This window comes from Scyliorhinus torazame, chromosome 12 (assembly GCF_047496885.1).
Source record: "Scyliorhinus torazame isolate Kashiwa2021f chromosome 12, sScyTor2.1, whole genome shotgun sequence".
In the NCBI taxonomy this organism is placed as follows: Eukaryota; Metazoa; Chordata; class Chondrichthyes; order Carcharhiniformes; family Scyliorhinidae; genus Scyliorhinus; species Scyliorhinus torazame.
In genome coordinates, this window is record NC_092718.1 from 196637230 (window position 1) to 196660281 (window position 23052).

The following is a 23052-nucleotide window of genomic DNA, read 5'->3' on the forward strand; positions in this document are numbered from 1 at the left end:
TGCAAACTCCACACGGACAGTGACCCAGAGCCGGGATTCGAACCCGGGTCCTCAGCGCCATAGGCAGCAATGTTAACCACTGTGTCACGTGCTGTCCTTTGCGAGGGATTCTTAATACCACACTCAGTCACATGTTACCTTGGCGTCATGGGCAGTCACTCTCATCTCACCTCTCAAATTCAGCTTTTTTCCTCCATGCTTAGACCAATGCTGTAATTTGAGCTGAGTGGTACTTGCGGAACACAAACTGAGAATCAGTGAATGAAATGAAATGAAATGAAAATCGCTTATTGTCACAAGTAGGCTTCAAATGAAGTTACTGTGAAAAGCCCCGAGTCGCCACATTCCGGCGCCTGTTCGGGGAGGCTGGTACGGGAATTGAACCGTGCTGCTGGCCTGCCTTGGTCTGCTTTAAAAGCCAGCTATTTAGCCCTGTGCTAAAGCAGCCCCTAAACCAGTCCCAGTGAGGGACTTATTACTGTAAAGTGCCACTGAGAGCACGGCCGACAGCATCTTCTATCACTTTGTCTACGTTCAATGCAGGCTGATTTACTCTGGTAGGGCAATTATGCAGCTTTTGCATGGACTTATTGTGGGGAAGTGTCAATTGGAGCTTTGCCATGACAGCATAGCTGAGATTGTGAAGCCCATTCCTGTGCACTCCCATGTTGTAGGACATTGCTACTGACTATATTTTTAGACTAAAGTAACAAGCATAAAACACAAACTGCAATCTTATTGACAAATGTTATCCTGAAATGGTTCAAATAATTACTTGAAAAGTGAGACTTAATAACTGTTATTAATACATTTCATTGCAGTAATGTAAATCTACAATAATGTATTTTATTTCATTGCATTGATTATTATGTTAACCCATCGACTTAAGTGGCGAAATAGTACGATGCAGTAAATCTCCATTAGAAGTCCAGTTATTATGCTTGTAAAGGGACCATTATTCAAAGATGAACTTGGTATTTTGACATTTCATATTGAATTGTCATTAACATTGAGGTGCACTTTCAGTTTAAAGTGCTTCCACGTTTCAACTTGAAGATGCATGGGCCTCTATTTTAAAACTCCATAATGAGTAAGAGGGTTAAATATTAAAAACTAGGCACATCCTCAACTTCCTTTGAATGTACCTGCCACCATTTTAGAGATGGAACGTTTCATTAATGCATTTAAATATACTTCCTTGGTGTAATTGGGAGCTTGGTTTTGTAGCCACCTAAAATGGCTGATTCCCAAGTAAAATGGTCAAACCCCGATCTAAAATGGCGAACGAAAGAGGCTGATGGGAAAATCAGCCAACAGGACTCAAACGGACAGCTGCAGGCACGACAGTGTATTCGGCTCTGAGAAAATCGGCCCAGACACCTGCAACCATTAAGAGCACAACAACCCAGCCATCTGCATACTAAGCAGCCATCCCCGGGAACAATTGCTACACATTAGCAACATAAAGCCGATCCAGACTTTTCGGCGGCAGCAGTGGCTGAGACAAAGAAAGGTGGACGACCACCCCCCGATCAAGGAATCGCCCCATTATTGGAGCATATCAAACCAAGTGATTGGGACCAAGTCCAATCACTTGGAACCAGAGCCAAGGTCCGCCCCGAGAGGCGGGAAGCCCCTAGGGACTATAAAAATAGGGGCCAAGTTCAGATCGACCCTTCTCTTCCTGCTCGCAAACTTCAAGACCCTTCGACGAAGAAACAAGTAAGTCTTACTCCAGCGATCGCTACCAGATAGGTGCTCCAGACTATCGACCCGTACCAGCCTTTTTGAATCCCGCAGGCCAGACCCAATTCGATAGACCATTTGTTTCCCTGACTTGGTGGGCCATCACCAAAGGTAAGTATTGGCCTTTAGTGGTAGGTAGTAGTCTAGAAGTAGGATTATTGTATAAGTATTTATTGCTATATATAATAAATGATCGTTGATTTAACTTTTACTAAGCGGTGGGCTGCATTATTAATCATTACTTAAGCTTGAACCACGTGGCGGTATCAGAAAGATACCTGGCGACTCGTGAGCAAAGGTGACAGAATTAGAGCTAATAAAACTAAGGCTAATAAGAGCAACAGTTTAAATTTAACAGTTTCACCGTAGGTTTCCCAGTGCTCCAGAAACCTGTCAGTAAAAAGGGAGGTGGGAGCTGCCAGCTCCAGAAAATAAATACCTTTGACAAAACCAAAGAGGCTCTGGGCCCTCTAGCAAGCTTTAGGCCTCCCCGTGTGGTGCTCACAGTTTCTCTCTCCAGCCTGCTGCAATCGCTGATCATCCCACACCACATTCGCTTCCCAAAATCTCTCACTCTTTCCATCTTGCAATGTCCTTTCTCTTCTCCCTTCCCCACCCTTCCAGCCCTAATCAGTCACTCTCTCCCACATCTAGATTTCCAAGGGCCACTTTCAAGGAAACCTGTGGCCTCCTGCTGCTGGGTTTTGCTGTATGCCACACCTCCAACTAATGGTTCAACAGCAGGATTGCCAGGTCCACTTTCTCATTAAAGGAGTGGAGCATGTGGATGAAAAAGATAATTATTAAACAAGTGGAGGGAAAGTGCAGAATCTGATAAAAGTTGGAGCACACTTAAATATGTTTCTATACGCTCCCTTCCAACCAGCCACCCCCCCACCCCACCCACTCCGAGATCCTAATTAAATGTTGCTTCCTCTCATACAGATAAAAACTTTAAATGACATTCAAATCTAATACGAAGTTTCCACATCCAACAAATATGATGGTTTTTATTTGCTTTGTGACAAAACTTTCAACCCGAAATCTCATTGATGAAAATGCCTTCCTACGCCTAAACTCTCATTTTCAGTCCCCATTGAGCCAGATGGTGCTTTGTTGTGCACTGTGGAGCAGCTGCATGCAGCCAAGCCTCCACTTCAGGCTCGAGGAAGTGTGTGGCTTCCAGGGTCAGGAATGGGTGGGGGGGGGAGAGAAAAGGAAAACTGGAAGAGGATACCGAGCCGAACAAAGCTGCACTGTAAAACACAATTACTCTCAGATCTTTCCGCTTTGCTGGGAAAATGGTATTTTCGTCACTGCTCTTGCAAAAAAAAAAACGTGGCTGGGCTTTGAACTGCTGAGAAGCTCTCCATTCCCATAATTGACCGTGTGTCAGAACCTCTGCTCATTGGGAAGCAGCAACGTTTGTTTTTCCTCGCCAACCTTCTCAGAATTAGTGGGGGTTTATTGATATACTGCTATTTTTAAAGGTAAAGGATTAAGTATTTTGCAATCTGCATTTCCAACCATACTTTGCAGCCCGACACTGTAAAGTCAAGCCCTCGAGGACATAGGAATCCAAAAAGAACATTCTAAAAATTCCATAACAAGCAAAATGCTGTTATCAATGTGAACATTATGAATGTACTGCAGTCCAGTGAGTCATTTTTGATATTTTCCTCTTATAAAACATTCTCCCAGACTGTAGCAGATATGAATATTTTTACTTATGGATTGAGAGTTGTTGCTGGTTACAGATACTTGTGTACACAATTTAAGGAGGGATATCATTGGAACAAGTTAGCTGAGAGCACACATTCCAGGTACTTGATGGCTGGAACAGGCAGTCCTAATTGGTTCTCAGCAACTTCTAATAGATGAACATTCCTCCAGACTATGCAAAAATAAGTTGCAAAGAGCCAGTTTGGGCTATATTATTTCTGACTGTGAAAAAGATTGATGATGGATTCTTGAATTATGTTCACACTGTGCAATATTATTAGAAAATCTCAGGAGACCCAAGAAGATGAATCAAAACGGCTGTTTATTCTCAGCCAAATGAATAGTCGGCAACGCGGTATACAGCACATAGTTCCCAGCCGGGACTGCCGATCATGCCAGTCCCAATCCGGGCCGGCTTTTAGGGGTTGATTCTATGAGCCCAGCGGATGAACCTCCGCCCATTAGCAGGGAAGCTCGTATTCCACGAGTCCCACAGGGAGGTCAGTCGGGTCGTCCCTGTGGGTCCCGTGTGGGTCATTACCTCCCTCTGACGTCTGAAGGTCCCTCTGTTGCTGGATGCCCAGGTTTCTAACAGCTGTAGGGCTGGGTCAAGGGGCGTGTAACATGTCAGGGAGTGTCATTTTCATGCCGACCAGCAGAGGAGTCATGTCGGGAGACAGTCTCTGACCAAACTGTACTCCGAAAGTATTGAGGGTTCCTTATTCATATCTGATGCTTAGTCTTCCATCTCATGTTGACCTGGTCCCTGGAGGGTTGTGCTCCTTGTTTAAGGAATGGTTAGCAAGAGGGACGAGGGACCGATTCGACTGGTGCGAGCTCCCTGCCTTTGAGGTGAACCACGTGCTTGTGTACAGTCCATTCTCAGGTTTTGACCATACAGGATATTGGTCCTATTTTCTCCACTATAGTCCCTAGTATCCACCGAGCACTGTCTCCAAAATTCCAGACGTATGCTGCATCCCCTGGTTTGACCCCGGCAAGTTTGGGAAATGTCAAGCTTAAATGGGTCCGGAGCCATCGGCCCATCAGTAGCTTCGCCAGCAGCACCCCGGTCATTCCACGCGGCGTTATCCGATAATTAAATGAAACACCTCCCAGTTTTATTTCAACAGACCCCGTGGTTTGTTTTTTCACGCCCCTCTTAAAGGTTTACATTGCCCGCTCAGGCGGACCATTCGAAGATGGGTGTCTTTTGTTACCTTACTGTAGTGTGTTTGGTAGCACGACTGTATGTAACATGCGTTACACAATCCAGTTGCTGCAGAGGCTTTCTGCAGCTTGATGAAGAAGACTCAAAGTCGTCCAGAGGCATTGAAAGGTTTATTGAGTAACAGAATTTAATAACTGCGTGAGCTGGTAGAAAGGTTACAATGTTTATATACAGTAGCTATGTCTGACCACACTAGTGGGCCTGAGCTTGATCTATGCTCCTGCTCTCATCACAGTCTAATCACCAAGAGAGGTAGAGAGCTGCTTGCGCCTGCTTTTATACCCGCCAGTGCTGCCCCCTAGTGATCTTTCAATTTCCCATTAACCCCTTATGTACATACCCATGTAAAGATCACTACATCCCCTCTTTTTTCTTTTTTTTTTAACAAGGTTTCAGTGTTGTCACTAGAATGGAACAAACATAGTTGATATCATGTGCAAATGCATTACAGAAATCAATGATTGCATCAGTCCAATGTTCACAGGTTCAGGCAGTTGGGTGTGCGTCTGATTCGAGTTGATCTCCTAAGTGGGCATGGAGACACTGAGGTTTTAATGTCCTTCTGTTCACCGGCTGATGGTGTCAAGAGTTGTCGGATGAGTGAGTCCTGTAGATTTAACGTCCGAAAGACAGGTTCAGGGAGTGGAACCTTTAGCATATCTCATCGATTGCGTCTGAACAGCACACCTTCATAGAACATAGAACATAGAATAATACAGCGCAGTACAGGCCCTTCGGCCCACGATGTTGCACCGAAACAAAAGCCATCTAACCTACACTATGCCATTATCATCCATATGTTTATCCAATAAACTTTTAAATGCCCTCAATGTTGGCGAGTTCACTACTGTAGCAGGTAGGGCATTCCACGGCCTCACTACCTTCGTCGGACATTACAATGTATGATCGTGGCGCTGCTTGTCGTAGCACTGTTGCCATGTTGGACCATCCTCCACCTGGGTGTCGCAGTCGATCCATGTCATTGACCGCTAATGGTTGCAGCGATTTTGCATACCGGTCATAGTACTGCATTTGTTTGTGACGTTGGTGTCGTATCTTGTCAAGCACTTGTGAGTGGTCCGGATTGCTGAAGTGTAACGCTGTTGGCATTGTTCTCACATCTCGATTGAAGAGCATTTGAGCTGGTGATAGCCCTGAGCTCAATGATGATGATCTGAGCCAAGTGTATGTTGGAATTCGAGTCAGTGGTCTTGCTTATGAGTTGTTTGATAATGTGTACACCTTTCTCTACTTTGCCGTTGGATTGGGGAAAGTGTGGACTCGATGTCACGTATTTAAAGTTGGGTTTCTTGGAAAATTCCGTCCACTCCCAGCTCGCAAAGCAAGGACCATTATCGGACATGACTGTTTGTGGAATACCATGCCTCGAGAATGTTTCCTTGCAAGCTTTGATAACTGATGTAGGCGTGAGATCTGGGAGTTTCATTACTTCCAGAAAGTTGGAGTAATAGTCAATGATAAGAACAGAGTTTCGACCCATGGAGTGAAATAAATCTATGCCAACTTTGTTACACGGTGACGTAGCCATCTCATGCTGCTGGAGTGGCTCCTTGCATTGTGCCGGTTGATGTTTTTAACACGTGTCACATGTGAGTATCATGTTTGTAATGTCCTAATTTATCCCAGGCCAGTACACGGATTGCCTTGCTCTTCTTTTGCATTTTTCGATGCCGAGATGTCCCTCGTGAATTCTGCGGAGTATGTCTGACCTGAGCGTTAGTGGAATGACGATTCTGTCATTTCTCAATATTAATCCGTTCACTACTGACAGTTCAGTTTTGATATTTTGGATCTACGGGCACTGTCCTTTTGGCCAGCTATGCTGAAAGTTGTGCATGACCTGGAGCAAGGTCGCATCTTCTCGTGTCGCCAGCCGAATTTGCTGCAGCTTCTTGTCAGATGCCGGGAGAGTCTCTCTGCACAACTGTGCTTGAGCTTCTACATCATCAATGGACGTAGAAGGTGAGCTGTCAGTGTCAATGGCTCAGGACAGTGTGTCAGCTATGATGAGGTCCTTCCCAGGAGTGTAGACCAGTGTGAAGTCATACCTCCTCAGCTTCATCATCATGCGGCATCATATCATTGAGATTTTTTTCAATTATGTTGACCAGCGGTCTATGATCATTCTCAACTAGGAACGTGGGAAGGCCGTACACATAGTGGTGAAATGTTGTCATACCTGTGATCAGCCCCAGGCACTCCTTCTCTATCTGTGCATACCTGCACTCTGTGGCAGTCATCGCTCTAGACGCGTATGCAACTGGGACCCAGTCCGATTGGTCACCCTGTTGGAGGAGTACCGCACCAATTCCATGTTGACTGGCATCGGTGGAGATCTTTGTGGGATTCATTGGGTCGAAGAATGTCAGAGTTGGAGCTGCCATTAATTGGTGCTTTAGATCCACCCACTCTTCTTGGTGGCGTGGAGTCCAGTCAAACTCTGTGTCCTTCCTTATCACGTTTCGGAATGCTGACGTCCTTGTTGATAAGTTTGGTATAAACTTGCCTAGGAAGTTAATGAATCCAAGAAACCTGAGCACAGCTTTCTTGCCTCTTGGCTGCTGCATGATCTGGATTGCCGCGATCTTTTCATTATTCGGTCTCAAGTCTTGCGCTGATATAGTGTCACCCCAGGAAGGTCAGAGATGAGCATGCGAAGGTGCACCTGGATTGGTTGAGTTTCAACCCAAATTGGTGAATTCTTTTGAAGACTTGTCTTAATGGAGCAATGTGGTCTTCTTCTGTCGTTGACCATATGATGATGTCATCGACACTGACTCTGACACCTTCAATGCCCTCCGTCATCTGCTCCATGACTCTACGAAAGATTTTGGATGCGGAGATGATCCCAAAAGACATGCGATTGTAGCAGTATCGTCCAAACAGCGTGTTGAACGTACACAACAGTCTGCTGGAAGTCGAGCTGCATCTGCCAGAAGCCTTGAGAAGCATCAAGTTTGGTGAAGATGCTAGCGTTTGCCATTTCACATGTTATCTCCTCTCACTTGAGGATGGGGTAGTATTCCCTGCAAATGTTTTTGTTCAGATCTTTGGGATCTAAACAGATTCTGAGGTCACCTGATGGCTTCTTGACACACACCAGCGAGTTGACCCAGTCAGTCGGCTGTGTGACCTTTGATATTATGCCTTGAGATTGTAGGCGTAGAAGCTCTGATTTTAGCCTGTCCTGCAAGGGAGCTGGTACCCTCCTAGGTGGATGAATGACAGGTTTTGCATCTTCCTTGAGCAGGATTTTGTATTTGTAAGGTAACGTACCCATGCCACGAAAGACCTCAGGATACAGGCTGAGCAGCAGCTGGATGTCATCGTCCAGTCGTGATGAGTCATTCGTGTGCATGAATATTCTCTGGACCAGCCGCAAGTCCTTGCAGGCTTGGGCACCTAACAGCGATGTCTTTTTGTCGTCCACAATCTCGAAGCGTAGTCCTTTCGTGACCCACTTATTGACTACTTGTAGGTGGCATGATCCACTTGTTGCCACTGTAGCCTTTTAACTTGCATGCAGCAGGTATCACCTCGTGTGTCCCTGGGATGGATGCGAGATCTTTGCTTGTTATCAAGTTTGCAGACGCTCCCATGTCAAGCTTGAACGTAATTGGGAAGTTGTTCACTTGCACCGTGGTGTTCCATTCACTTTTGGAGTCAATGACATTAACGTATTGAGGATTCGTGGTCGGCGCTTGATGTTCCTCTGCCGAATCTATTATTCTGAGGAAGTATGTGTTCTCCCAGGAGTGGAAATCTTCGTGGTCGGAAATATTTTCTTTGAGTGTTTGGTTTTCCATTGTATCCACTGTGCGAACCTTGAAGTTTGCATGTTTCTGTGTTGGAGAGGGATATTTTGCTGTTGACTTACACTGGGAGGCGAAATGATTCAGTTTGGAGCACTTTAAACATATTTTCCCTTGTGCAGCACATTTCCCTTTTAAGTGGGCGTTGCCACAGCGGTAGCACGTCATGCATAGGAAGCTTTTGCTCATGCGCGAATCGCTCCTCTGGCTGAGTGCGGTATTTTGCGTCGTGCACATGCGCAGCTTCTTGCGCATGCGCAGAATGGGATCTCGCCGGGTCGCGTCTCTCTTGACTGTGCGCATGTGCGTACATATTTGAATTGCAGCCGGCGGCCGGAAGAAGATGCCTGTGAGGAGAAGACACCAATTTAACTTCTTCCAAGGAGGAATTTCTCCCCGTTTTGTTTTCTGAAGAAACTCAAGGTACTGCTGTTTCTTTTGTTCTTGCGCTGTGCACTTTGCTATGGTGGTTTTTAGAGTTAGATCATTTTGTTGCATTAGTGATTCCCTTAAGTGGTCATCGGAGAGTCCATAGATGAATTGATCTCTGATGATGGAATCTGTTACATCAGCATAGTTACGACCTTGTGCTATTAATCTGAGATCTGTGACACAATTAGAGATTGTCTCGCCGTTTTTTTGGAACCTGTTGCGTAGGTTAAATCTTTCCAGGATTTCATTAGACTGCGCTTTACAGTGTTCTTCAAATTTTGTGAGTATGACTTGAAATTTAGTTTTGTCTTCATTTTCAACGTAAGTGAAACAGTTATAAATGTCCATAGCTTGCTGGCCTGCCCTTGCTAGTAGCAGCGCAATCTTTCTCTCTTCGGAGGCTGTGTTTAAGTCAAGGCTGCCATGTATATTTGGAACTGTTGTTTAAACATTGTCCAGTTACTATTTAAGCTACCGATAGATTTCAGCTGCCGTGGAGCTTGCACGTTTTCCATCGCGTCAGTTGGTTGTCCAGGATCCAAATGCTGCGAAGTCTTCCACAGTCGAGCGGTCGGTACTTTAATTTCTGTTCTTTTTCTTTCCTTTCTCTAACCTAATCTAGCCAGTATTGTTCGTTTAAAGCCAGCCTGGTACCATCTTTTGTTACGTTACTGTAGAGTGTTTGGTAGCACTACTGTATGTAACATGCGTTACTCAATCCAGTTGCTGCAGAGGCTTTCTGCACCTTGATGAAGAAGGCTCGAAGTCGTCCAGAGGCATTGAAAGGTTTATTGAGTAACAGAATTTAACAACTGCGTGAGTTCTTACTTTAAGATCAATACCAGTAGCAAAGTTACAATGTTTATATACAGTAGCTATGTCTGACCACACTAGTAGCCCTGAGCTAGATCTATGCTCCTGCTCTCGTCACAGTCTAATCACCAAGAGAGGCAGAGAGCCGCTTGCATCTGCTTTTATACCCGCCAGTGCTGCCCCCTAGTGATCTTTCAATTTCCCATTAACCCCTTATGTACATACCCATGTAAAGATCACTACAGGGTGATATGGGGCAGTTTGAATGTGCTTCATCCCATTTGTCTGCATAAACCCCTGAAATTCCTCACTTGTGAAAGGGGTACCGTTATTGGAGGCAAGTACCTCTGGAATACAGTGGATGCTGAATGATTAGCATAGCTTCTCTATGGTCACTCGCCAATTGGTGGAAGGCATCCATCCATCCACTTTGAGTGGGCATCGATCAGCAGCAGAAACATTGACCCCAGGAAGCCTGGAGGATAATAGCTGACAAATGCCTCTTCTTGTGGAGCCTTCCATGCCCAGTGTTGATGCTTCTTTAGGAGCAGCTGAAGAAGCGCCAGTACGGTTTCCAGATTCAAAATAAACTTTCCATAATAATTAATGAGCCCGAGGAACGACCTTAGCACTGTCCTTAGCTTTGACAAAGAGTCATCGGACTCGAAACGTTAGCTCTTTTCTCTCCCTACAGATGCTGCCAGACTTGCTGAGATTTTCCAGCATTTTCTCTTTCGACCTTAGCTCTGTCATGTTCTCTGGCATTGGGGCCTGCTTGATGGCCCAGACTTTCTCTTCTATCGAGTGCAACCCGTCTTTTTGAATCTGGTGTCTTATTTTGTCTGAAAGACATACTTACTCCCTTTCAAGGTGTACTCTTATTTCGAGAATCAGTGAAGGACTTCTTCCAGGTTGTCCAGATATTCCTTCTCGAAGGCTCCTGTAATAAGCACATCGTTCAGGTAGACAGCCCAGCCACCCTGGAGAACCCTTGAAGAATGCCTTCCATTGCCTGCTGGAAAATTACGCATGCGGACAACACCCCAACAAGATCCTCGTGTACTCATATGGGTGCTCTCTCACACTCCCTCTCACGCACTGAAATATGCTCTCTGACACCCTTATGGGTGTTAATGGTGACGTATTTTCTGGACTCCACGTCCAATCCAACTGGAGATACACGTGGCTCATGTCCAGTTTCGTGAAGGAATGGACCCCAACCAATTTCACGTACAGGCCTTCTACAAGTGGCATGGGGTACCTAGCCAACCAGGAGACCTTATTGACTGTCATTTCAAAGTAACCACACAAGTGGAAGGACTTGTCCAGCTTCAGCACTAGAAGCACCAGTGCTGCCCACTCTGCAAATTGGACCGGTCGTATAATCCCCAAGCTCTCTATCCAGCTCAGCTCATCGTTCACCCTTGACAGCAGGGACTTGGGACTTGGCGGGCTCTGAAATATTTGGGTTGGGCATCCGGATTAACGTAAATTTTAACTGTGGCCCCCTTTTATCTTCCCTAGGCCTTTCTGGAAGACTTCAGAGTATTTTCGATTTGTATTGATTTGTTTTTGTTTTTCCATGGGCATGATACAATTATCTGCGTGAAGCCAACATGAAACACAATTTGAATATTAGCTTCTGTAAATGTCTGTGGTGGAGGTCTTGTGGTGGATTGGGTAGCATCCCTGCCTATGAGCCAGGAGCTCCGGGTTGAAGTCCCACTCCAGGACTTATGACACCCTAGATAGTGCACAGTCAATTCCAGCTCCACTTGACCCTGAGTCACAACACAATTGAAATTAATAAGTAATTGTGAGACTAACGCCCAAAGTCTTTGGCCCGTGGCTGCCCAATAACTACAGTCACAAAGTTTGTAAATGTAAACACAATTAATTTGACTAATAACAATAACTATGATTACGTGTACATCAAACACAACAGGTTAACTATTAATTAATTCCTAACCCCCCACTTAAACTTGCCCCACCCTCTACACACACACGATAGTCAAACAGAGAGGGGACAAGAAGGATGTAAGAATAATGATAAAATATAAAAAGAATAAGAGTCTTTGTTTCAGATGGTAGTCTTCTAGCACACCTTCTTTCAATGTAGGCTGTCCGTTCAAAATTTCTGCTTTCAATCTGTAATGATTTTCACTGTAGATTAATTCAGGTCTCTGTACAGATATGCAGCTTTTCTGGAGAAAGGGGGAGCAGGTCATTTCATCTGAGCATCCAGGACTCAACTGTCCTTCCTTGGTTTTCTGGAAAGAATCATCCCACTCAGGCACGTTTCAATCACCGCCTGTTACTAGGCACAATACGGCCTTTTGGCCAATTCTTTGGCCACCAGCCAATCAATCTCTCAGGTTCCATAAAGGCTGAGTTCTGCTGTTCAATGCTAGCACAATGTTCTCTTTTGTAACTTTTGAGTTCCTCATTTCCCCTGCTCGACTTAAAGATGCATGTCCATTATGCACCCATGGATCGAAATGATAACAGTAAAAGTAAAGAAAGGGGAGAAAAGGGAATTGACAGGAAGGGCCCTTACCATGGCCAAAGAGAAGTGAGTTCACAATGTGGCCAGTCAGGTTGAGTATCAATATTCAAAACCTTCGAACATACGCCAATGGCAGACAGGAAAAGAGGGAGAGGTTCCTGCTCTACCATGTGATGGAAAAAAAATTGGAACCTTTACCACCACTAACCACAGCTCCAGACTACAACATGCATGTAAAAGTGCATGTTGCCACAGCAACTTGGAATCCTTGAGGGGGGTCGGTTGACTCAGTTGGACGGTTGCTATGGATCAGATTGGTGTCCACAACATTGGGCTGAACACTGTTCCGGTTGAGGTAGGATTCAGGATCTGCCTCCTTTCCCTACTCATGGTGGAGATCGCACCATTCTGGGTCGGGCCTTCAGCAGAGAACTGAAGAGGAAATAGGTTTTTGTGATTAAACTTTAAATATTTCAGCTGCTCCTGCTGCATTTGAAGAGGGAATATTTTTAATTTGTGGAGTAATGAGTATAAGTCATATAATCAAGCACTGAAATAAACATCATGCTTGTGCTGACGTTTGAAAGAACTATCCAATTTAGTCCCACACCTTTTATTTTCCTCATAACTCTGCAAATGAGCTCTCTTCGATATTATATGAAATTGCCGTTTGAAAGTTCTTAACGGATTCCGATTCCACCACCAGTTCATTTAGATCACTGTAAACTTCTGTATGAAATAATTTCTCCTAATTTTCCCTCTAGTTCTTTTGGAAATTATTACTTTTACACAGTATTCCCCTCCCTTGTGGCCTCAGAAGAGGTGGAGGCAATCTGCTCGCTTGCCTCTGCCTGCAGCTAAATGTTTTGCTGCCTCAATGGGCCTGAGAACCTGTTATCTTTGTGAGGTTTTGACATAAATGACATTTCATGCCAATGACTGCAGAGGACAACCGTTTCCCAGATAGCCCTCATTGCATGACAGGGCACTGGAATTGAGTGAGGACAAGGCTTTATCTTGTCCCCCTTGCACTGATCTCCAGCACTCTGACAAATGTAGCATAAAGTTGATCTTGTCCTCTTCCACAGTTATCTCCTCCTCCCCATCATCATTGTTCAATGAGACTTATAATCACCTCTTCCTCATCAGGGTTCTTCCCTTTGCATACTTGTACGCTGCCATTTTAAGAAGTGGACCTCTGCCCCTTCAGTGAGCATAGGCTCCTTGAAGGGGTTGGCCCTCTCTCTAACCGACAAAGGACAACTTCCTGCAATAGGCTCCACCCTCCCACACATTAGGCAACCTTTCAGAACTCCAAATTATTCTTCCAGGATTCAAGCTCAATGATGGAGTCAAATCTAAAGCAGGTCAACTCCAAACTCACAGCAGGACAGGCAAACACTTTAGAAGATAAAAGAAGACATCCCTTCTTTTATGGGATGTGGACATTGCTGGCTAGGCCAGTGTTTGTTGCTCGTGCTTTCATTTCCATTAGACTAAGTAGCTCACTAGGCCATTTCAAAAGGCAGTTAAGAGTCAATCACAGGGACGGCATGTGGCACAGTGGTTAGCACTGCTGCCTACGGCGCTGAGGACCAGGTTCGAATCCCGGCCCTGGGTCACTGTCTGTGTGGAGTTTGCACATTCTCCCCGTGTCTGCGTGGGTTTCGCCCCCACAATCCAAAGATGTGCAGGATAGATGGACTGGCCATGCTAAATTGCCCCTTAATTGGAAAGAAAATGATTGAGTACTCTAAATTTTTTTTTAAAAAAAGACTCAATCACAGTGCTATGGGTCTGGAGTTACATGTAGGCCAGACGGGTAAGGATGGCAGATTTCCTTCCCAAAGGCACATTAGGGAACCAGATGAGATTTGAACATAATCAATGATAGTTGTCATGGTCACCATTCCAGAATTATTCATTGAATTCAAATTCCACCAGCTGCCATGGTGGGATTTGAACCGATGACCCCAGAGTATTAATCTCTGGATTACTCAACCACTGCCTGCCCCGCTACTAGTCTTCACTGGGTGGGTTTCAGCATCCACGGGCGACCCTTGGGTTTTAAATAAAATTACAAAGGAACACTAACTTGTGGAAAATTGGGTTTAAATTGGTCTGACTGGCTCATTAATAAATCAAATAATATTCCCAACTTTAGCAGGCGAGTTGCATTGGTCCCTTCGCCCTTCTGACTTCACCTTGGGAGGATTTCCCGGTGGCGGGAACTGGCCGACCTCATGCACGATTTAGTGGACCCAGCCACCATGTTGATTGCCACAACAAGTTGGATTAAATTCTGCCCAGAAAACAGAAGGAAATCAAACTAGCGACAAACATGGGTAGCAGAGTTTTGAACGTTTACAGAAGGAAACACATGGGAAACAAGCCAGGACTGCATTAGAATAGTCAATTCGAGAGGAACGGCATGGTAGCACAGTGGTTAGCACCGTTGCTTCACAGGTGCCAGGGACCCGGGTTCGATTCCCCACTTGGGTCACTGTCTGTGCGGAGTCTGCACGTTTTCCCTGTGTCTGAGTGGGTTTTCTCCGAGTGCTCCGGTTTCTTTCCACAAGTCCAGAAAGACGTGCTTGTTCGGTGAATTGGACATCCTGAATTCTCCCTCTGTGTACCCGAACAGGCGGCGGAGTGTGGCGGCTAGGGGCTTTTCACAGTAACTTCATTGCAGTGTTAATGTAAGCCTATTTGTGACAATAAAGATTATAATAAATATTATTATTATTAAAGAACCCTGTAAGCTTAACTCTGTCCTGTGCAAAATAAAGGGATTGATTTTCAGCAGGCAACTTGGGGAATTTATTTGGGGATGCTCTGATTTGAGTATTTGTAACTTCTCTGGAAGATGTGCAGATGAGCAGTTTGCCTGGGTTTCTGCCCATGGTTATGCTCGATGTTTCGGGAAATCCATTGAAATTTTACCCCACTGTTTGTTTAAATATTTTATGGACTATGAGCAATGCCACAGGAGATTGCCGAGTGACTTTTAATTTTCCAAGATAAATAATCTTCACCAACACCGACAAAGGGAGTAAGTTTCAATAAACACAAAGCTACCTATCAGGAAGGGGTTTTCACTATACGTTGTTAATGCAATGTAATGAAATTAGTAAGATCAATTAAATCAACCATCCAAATAATTTATCTGTTAAAATATCCTTATTTAGCTGCTAACATATAAGTCAAGAATCCATTGTCAAGTAATATCAATCCGGTATGAATATATTCCAATTAGATTTATTACTCTAAAATAGAATAAATGTGGAGAATAATTTATAAACAATTCTTCACATGTACATGGACATCACTGGAGAGCAGTGCTAAAACATATGACTGAAAAGTCTTGCATGCACATAAAAACATAATTAATAATTTTCTTAAAACACTTTTATTCTACCACTATTTTCTACCATTAGTTTCAAGTGAATATATTTGGGAAAAGTTCCAATGTTGCAGCTGCAATTTGTTAAACAAGAACATTAAAAAGCACTAAAAAGAATGGATTCAAATGGATTTTATTTAGTAGACAGAGAGATCTAATTCTTACCTCTACAAACTGCTCTTCTTTCAATAATTGTCCTGTTGTATCTGTCTCTTCCAGTTCCAGGTCGTATTTCACCTCTGTAGAAATACACAGAAGCTAACTGTTATGTAAGTATGGAATGAACCACATGGAAATAAAATAAATGCAGCAAACATTTATCATTTCATAAAATGTGAAAAACTATATACATGATTTTAATAGAATAAATCAAGATGCGTATATTTCTGAAGAACTAGGTCATGTGCTTAATTTCTGAAACTTGGCTTTGAGTCCCCCCGCAGATGCTGATCTTATGATAAGATGTTACTCTTTGAATGAATTTCTCAAGGCTATCGCTAGCCAGTTTTCTTTTACACAATGAGTTAATGCGCTGTTATATTGACCAATCTCACTTAGAATAATGAAAAGTTTGGTAAGTGGAAACATATGTAAAACAGTGGGTGAGGCATTGCAGTCAACCAACTAAATCGAAACTCAATAAATACAAGGTTATGGTTGTCTATATTTTTTAAATCATATATAAATAAAATTAAAATAGTTCCTGTCATTTTGAAATAGAATTCAAGATGACTGACAGTCCATTTACCTGATGCTTTCATTTAATGCTGACTTAAGATTAGATGAAATATAAATGTATGACTTGTCTCTGTTTACCTGTTAACTGTTTAGAAATATATTTTATTTTTATTTTTAAAGCATTATTAGGAAGGACCGCATTATTGTTACCTTTCAAAGTCCTGTTTCTTTATATGCAAAAATAATTTGAGTTACGAAACTGCCAAGTTTGGCTGGCAGAGAGGAATCATTTTGAATCTTGAGTCCTGAAATTTGAACTATGAGATTGATGGAGGTGGAGTCTTGAGACTCCTTTTAAAAATCAAATTAATTCTAGATAAAAGCATTCATAGCAATGTAATGCTTTATAGGATACTGCATGAGAGTATTAATTTCTCTTGTGCAGCTATTCTTATTTAATTGTGTTGTTTAATTGTTTACTGTTACTATTTTAACCAGCATGTCTTCGGCCATGTTTTTCCACCCCTGATCGGGGAAGTTGTCATGGCAGTGGGAAAACTAAATCTCACAAGAAAGTCCAAAATGGGATTTACGACGACGTAAAACAAGGAAGCGGTTGTGCACTTCACCCTGTCAATGGCGGGCTGAGTTTCCCGTTGTTGAATGCATCATTACATCATTACATCGCCGGAATCATCCCTCCATGTTGCAATAAAAGCCCCCATCGGCATGCAATCGGAACAGCGTGTTTCACAACAGCATTCAGATGACATGCAGCTGGTGACCTTCACTTCGCTCAGGTTTCCACAGTGAGTTCACATAACTTGCATCACAGATGTGGGGATCAGCTTCACAGGCTCTACCAGGGAGGACCTCTCAGGGAAGACTCCACAGCAATCACAGCCGGGTTAAGGCAGGGGTAGCTTTAACAGCGCTGCAGGGATAGGTCTCCATTGGGGAAGGGGCCAGACAAACCCAACTGAGGAAAGGAAAGGGCTGCAAAGCATGGGCTCCATTGGAGAGGGGGACGGACATAACTGAGGGAAGTGTAGAGGCTGCTGGGCAATGGCTCCATTGGGGGTAACAAGTGGGGAAGGTTGCACCTGGGGGGGCACCAAATGGCAAACAAACTGATTGTTTCCCTCGTTTTAAAAATCTATCAGGACTGTTGCCATCGGAAAAGGAAAGGTTAGCTCTGAGGACAGTTTAAACTAAGATATTTTGGAACTGTTTTAAAATACCATTAACCTTGTGAAAATGTTCTTTATTTTAATAAACATTTCATTTCACATAAAATCATCGCAATTGGTTGGAGATGACATTTCCTGGTTTCAGAAAACCTCCTAATATACAAATTGGAAAAAAACTGTTTTGGCAGCTATTTCAAGTTTCCCTTTGGGATTTGAGCAACTCACGTTTACCATCAACCATGCCATAACATTATTCACTCTCGTAGTCAGTGCAAACTGTGCAGTCTTGGCGTGCAGGGCATGCTGAACCCAGTGCCTGAGCTGAAAGCAGAACATTCAGTTGCCTGGCCAAAGCCATTGTCAGTTGGTCATGTTAGTGGTAGGGGGGGTAGGGTCATGGAGGGGAATTCTGTGGTGAATACTGATGCGCACCTCACACTGGGCATCATTTCAGGGGCCAGGATTCTCCGGCATGTATAGCGAAGACTTGAACTCACAGTCCCAGATGATTTGGGCAGCACGGTAGCACAGTAGTTAGCACAGTTGCTTCACAGCTCCAGGGTCCCAGGTTCGATTCCCGGCTTGGGTCACTGTCTGTGCGGAGTCTGCACATTCTTCCCGTGTCTGCGTGGGTTTCCTCCAGGTGCTCCGGTTTCCTCCCACAGTCCAAAGATGTGCAGGTTAGGTGGATTGGCCATGATAAATTGCTCTTAGTGTCCAAAAAAGGTTAGGTGGGGTTACTGGGTTACAGGGATAGGATGGGGGAGTGGGCCTAGGTAGGGTGCCCTATCCAAGGTCCAGTGGAGACTCGATGGGCTGAATGGCCTCCTTCTGCACTGTAAATTCTATGATTCCATGACTTCTTGACTGAAAGTGGACCTTTAGAATTAAATGCTGACTCTTGCGTCCCTCTCTTTGATATTGCAGTGAAGAGAACATCAGAAAGATGAAGCCTGGTGTTGTCACTGCCTTTATTATTGCTTATAGGTAGAAGAGAAGAAGGAGAAGAATGCAGCGGAGGCACCTGGATCACCATAGGGAACAGCAGAACCCTCAAGACCAAAGGGCAGCAGCTCTTTCGCTGGACGCAGAGGATGATCTTCAGAAAACAGTCATTCATATGCACCTCACTGGACCCCGGGTGTGTAGATGCGCATGTGTTAGCTGCAGATGAGCAGGAAGCAATGTCGCCAACGCATACGCATGTCAAGGGATCTAGTCACTCACATTTCTTATATTATGCAAGACTTGGCGCAATGCAAACTATTTGCAGTGAGTGTGGAAGACATTGCGGCAGGCATCAACTGCGTCCAACAGGCAATCCAGTGAGGCACCACTGAATTTGGGCGCAGAATGCTTTCTGACTTTGGACGCCATTCCTTCTGTGGAGCTGTCCTAAGCTGCAGAGAGTGCAAATGCTGTGTGGTGCACCATTTAAACATGGAGACAACTAGAAAGCCACCTACCAATGATAGTGTATATGAATAACTAATGCAGTCTGAAGTACACATTACGACGCAAAAGACCAGCACTGAAGCCTGCAGGTTGAACACCGTTTTTCACACCTGCTACCACAGGTTGCATTTTCAAGGGAAATCCTGACCTTAGATCATTATCTGGCATTTGGAGAAGGAACACTGAAGATGTGGGGCACGATTTAACTGCCTCGTCGCACCAGACCTGGGGCACAACGAGGCTGTTGAATCTCGCGGGAGGCATCTCGCTGGGTGAGATCCAAATTAGCATATTTAATGAACAATTAGGCCCATTTAAATATGTCTGCGCAGGATTTTCCAGGGGCTCGGGAACTTACAGCGCCTGGAAGACCTCCAGAGGGCAGCATTTAGCACTGGTTTCCACAAATGTGGACCAGGCGTAACGGCACCTGGGGGGACTTTCCCAGGCCATTAGAAACCCCCAGGTGGTCGGGGACAGGGCGGGGTGGAATCCTGGGCACTCCTGCTGGCACCCGGAGACCTTGGCACTGCCAGCTTGGCACCTTGGCACTACCTTCCAGGCACCATGGCAGTACCATCGTGGCACTGCCATGCCTGCGTGGCCAGGGGGTGTTTTGTCTTGAAGAGGTGGGGTGAGGGGAGGTTTGAAGATCCCGTAAGGGGGTACAGTGTGGGGTTCTGGAGGCTGCGATGGGTTGACTGAGAGGGGTCGAAAGATCGGGGTAGGATTTTAAAATGGTGCCCCCGTCCGCAAGTACCCTTTCTGCACTGGCGAGTTAATGTAAATGCGCCCCCGCCGAGTCCAAAGAAATGGCAACGTGCCATTAAATAGCGGTGTTCTCTCGGCGCTACAGGCGCAGAGAAACACCCCGCTAATCGTGTCCGAAATGGGACTCTGTTTTCGTCCCGTTAAATCACATCTGTGGTGTAAGACTATGTAAAGTCCAGTATGCAAATTTATAGAATCGTTTAATTTTTGGACTGGGTCAAGTCGCAACATGGCTACTAAATACCTAAGATGGTCTCTTGCTTTTCATGGGAAGTTCTGTACACACTCAAAAGTGAACTCATGTGAACCATATCCACCACGTTATACCTGTCAACAAAACACTTTGATATTGATGGCAAAGGAAAACCTGAGAAATATTCATTTCTCAAGCATAAATGCCTATTCACAGATGTGCACAAAAAACCATTCAGGCACATTTTAAAAATATTTGCTTATATTCATTCACGGGATGTTGGGTCACTGATAAGGCCAGCATTTATCGCCTGTCTCTGTTCAACTGGCCGGCCTGCTTGGCCATTTTAGAGGGCAGTCAAGAGTCAACTATTTTGCAGTGGGTCTGGAGTCACAAATAGGCTAAATCAGATGAGGATGGCAGATTTCCTTCGCAAACGGACACAAGTGATAGGTTTTTATGACAATCTGGTAGTTTCCTATTTACCATTACTATTGCTAAGGGCAGAATTTTCCATTCCCGAGATTAGGTTTGGCGGTGGAAGCAAAAATTCGGAGTGAATTCTACTGAAGAATGGGTCGGCGGAACACACGCGGCCTTGCACTGTTCAGCTCATTAATTATGGAGCTGCGAGGAGCATGCCGAATCTTGTGGAGAAGTGGGCAGCAAGAGGCCCACCCCGCCATCACTTCATAGGCTGCAAAATCCAGGCGCCATTTTTTAACAGCACCCGAACAGCCATCGACTCTTCCACTCTGCTCGTTTACTGTCTCCCGCACCCAAACCCCCAGTCCTGGTATGGTCTCACCCCTCCCTCTGTGCCCAGCCATGGCATGGCATGTATGACAGGCAGCTGATATCTTTCAGAGATGGTGTGAAAAGAATGTGAAAGTGATAGGAAGAATTCTACTTTGCCAGGTGTACAGTGCACAGCCGTGAAACAGACCCTCCTAAATTCCCGCTGGTGGAAGAAAAGGATCCAGGCTTTTAAAGAGCATTCGTGTGATGCAAATGGGGTTCCTGACATAGATCAGCGGGACATTCAACCCACCATGAAAGTTGGGAGAAGAAGATTCCAAACTAATTTCACCATGTCGGGAAACTGATTTTTCGTCCCCACTGCCCCCCACACCCCAGCAAATTTTGCGTCCCCACTGGTCACTATTTCTCCTGCTGAAGGGAGTGGAAAAGTCCACCCTAGCTTTTATTCCAAATCAATTTGATTAATTGGATTTAAGTTCTGTGGCTGTGGGGTTTCAACTCACCTCTCTCGATCATTAATTGCAGGCCTTTGGCCTAAACCGCTACGTTGTCAAACCAATTATTGAAAGAAGAATGCCCTGATTTCTTGCCTGTTGTAACCTACACGAGACCCAGGGGGCCTGGCCGATTAGGCTCCCTGTGAGTCTCGTGAAATACGAGCAACCCCGCTGAGGGGGCGGGGCTCCCTCACCAGCAGGGGAGCAAATCAGAACATAAAAATCCCTGCCCAAGAGTGTGCAGGTAGTCCCTCCTGGGACCAGTGTACATAGACTTTTCGTTCTATGTCAATAAACGTTTTGTTTCCTTATGCTCCTGTTTGGCCACTTCTCTGACCACAAACCCAACCTTTAAAAATGACTGCCCAGATTTTCAGTCCGGGATCTTGCCAGGTTACGAGCTGGACTTAGTATCATGATATTGGGTGGTGTTGTAATATTGGGTGCATGCCATTGGAATGTAAAGGTGCTTGGCAGAGCAAAGGCTAATGTGAGACTGGAAGGTGGCACAGCCCCCGGTAGGATGCACAGAGTCACATGGTAATAGACTCTAAGAGAACAGTCTGGAGAAGAACTCTGTAAGTAGGCAGCCAGCCTGCATGGTGAACAGCACCATGAATGAACTGTAATTAGTTCCCTAAAAGCCAACCACTGATCTGCAAAAAGCTGAGGGAGTTGGAAACTCTTTCGTATGAAGTAGTTGTGGCAGTTGCCGGGGAACCTTGAAGGAAGACATTGAGGTAGCCACAATCCACCCGGGCGTTGATTGAGTGGAAGGGGCTCTGGTTGACAGACATGTACCGATATTGAATTGGCGCATTTATGGCAACATGGATGCAATAAATAATATCCTGTATATGAGGTAAGGCTGCAAATTGGGCAAAGGCATTGACTCTCTGCATCAGAGTTCCAAATCTAAAATTAATGTCATCTCCACACAAGAAAACGGCTTTAATTACAGCCTTAAGCTACTGACTGGGATATACCAGATAGGTTTCCTGATGAGTCCTGGAAAGATCCTGAGGTAGAGAAGGTGAGAGCCATGGCTACTTTCACAGAAAATGGAAGGGAAAGGGGAATGGCTCATGTTGCAGCTGGACCAAGTGAAATATGCCACCTCACAGCACAGTCTCAGTTGCCCTAGGCACTGGTGCTCTATCATATTGAGGTAATGTGTCAAAGGTCTGTACACAGGGTAGCACCTAGTTGTTCTATCTCCCCTCCTCCAACTTTCTGCTGCACATGCAGCAGCCTCTTCCTCCTGCCAGTCACGGTGAGCAGGCAGAAACCAGAGGGAGGGCAGTAGATCTGCATTGGTGGCTGGATAAGCTGAGGGCGTTGTAAACTCCTTCATATGAAGCAGGTGTGTGGCACTTGCCAGGGAAGCTTTCACACATCATGAAGGAAGACATTGTTGTTGCCACAAACCACTGGGACATTGACTATGGCTCCTATGTGCGAGAGTGGCATGCCCACCTTCTATCTTCCTCCACATGAAGCGCTGTGTGCCCTTCTCAAAAAGAAAATTATTCTGCCACAAGTTGGTAGAGGCAAATAGCCAAGCGAGACCGGGAGCCCCATGCTCCTTCCCCCTTGGGTTCAGGGAAGACAATAGTTGGAATTGATATTATGCCACTTCTGGGACTGTGAATAAAAATTTTAATCAAATTCTACAGGCCTTCCAAACAAATATACCCAAGTTCAGACCTGCCCTTACCAGGTCTTTTCTGCATACTTTAGGTTCCACACTCCTAGGTTACCGAAATCCAACTGGTGTGGAGACAATTGATGATTTAAATGCCCACCCATAAAACATGCAT

At 44.9% G+C, this 23052-nt stretch overlaps 1 protein-coding gene across 1 annotated transcript in view; it reads right to left on the minus strand.

The window, feature by feature from the left end:
* Positions 1–23052, minus strand: part of LOC140387119 (EF-hand calcium-binding domain-containing protein 5-like) — a 254349-nt gene that overhangs the window by 186216 nt on the left and 45081 nt on the right. The window contains exon 5 of the mRNA XM_072470130.1: positions 15852–15925. Coding sequence (XP_072326231.1) covers positions 15852–15925 — 74 coding nt within the window. The remainder of the gene's footprint in view (positions 1–15851; positions 15926–23052) is intronic.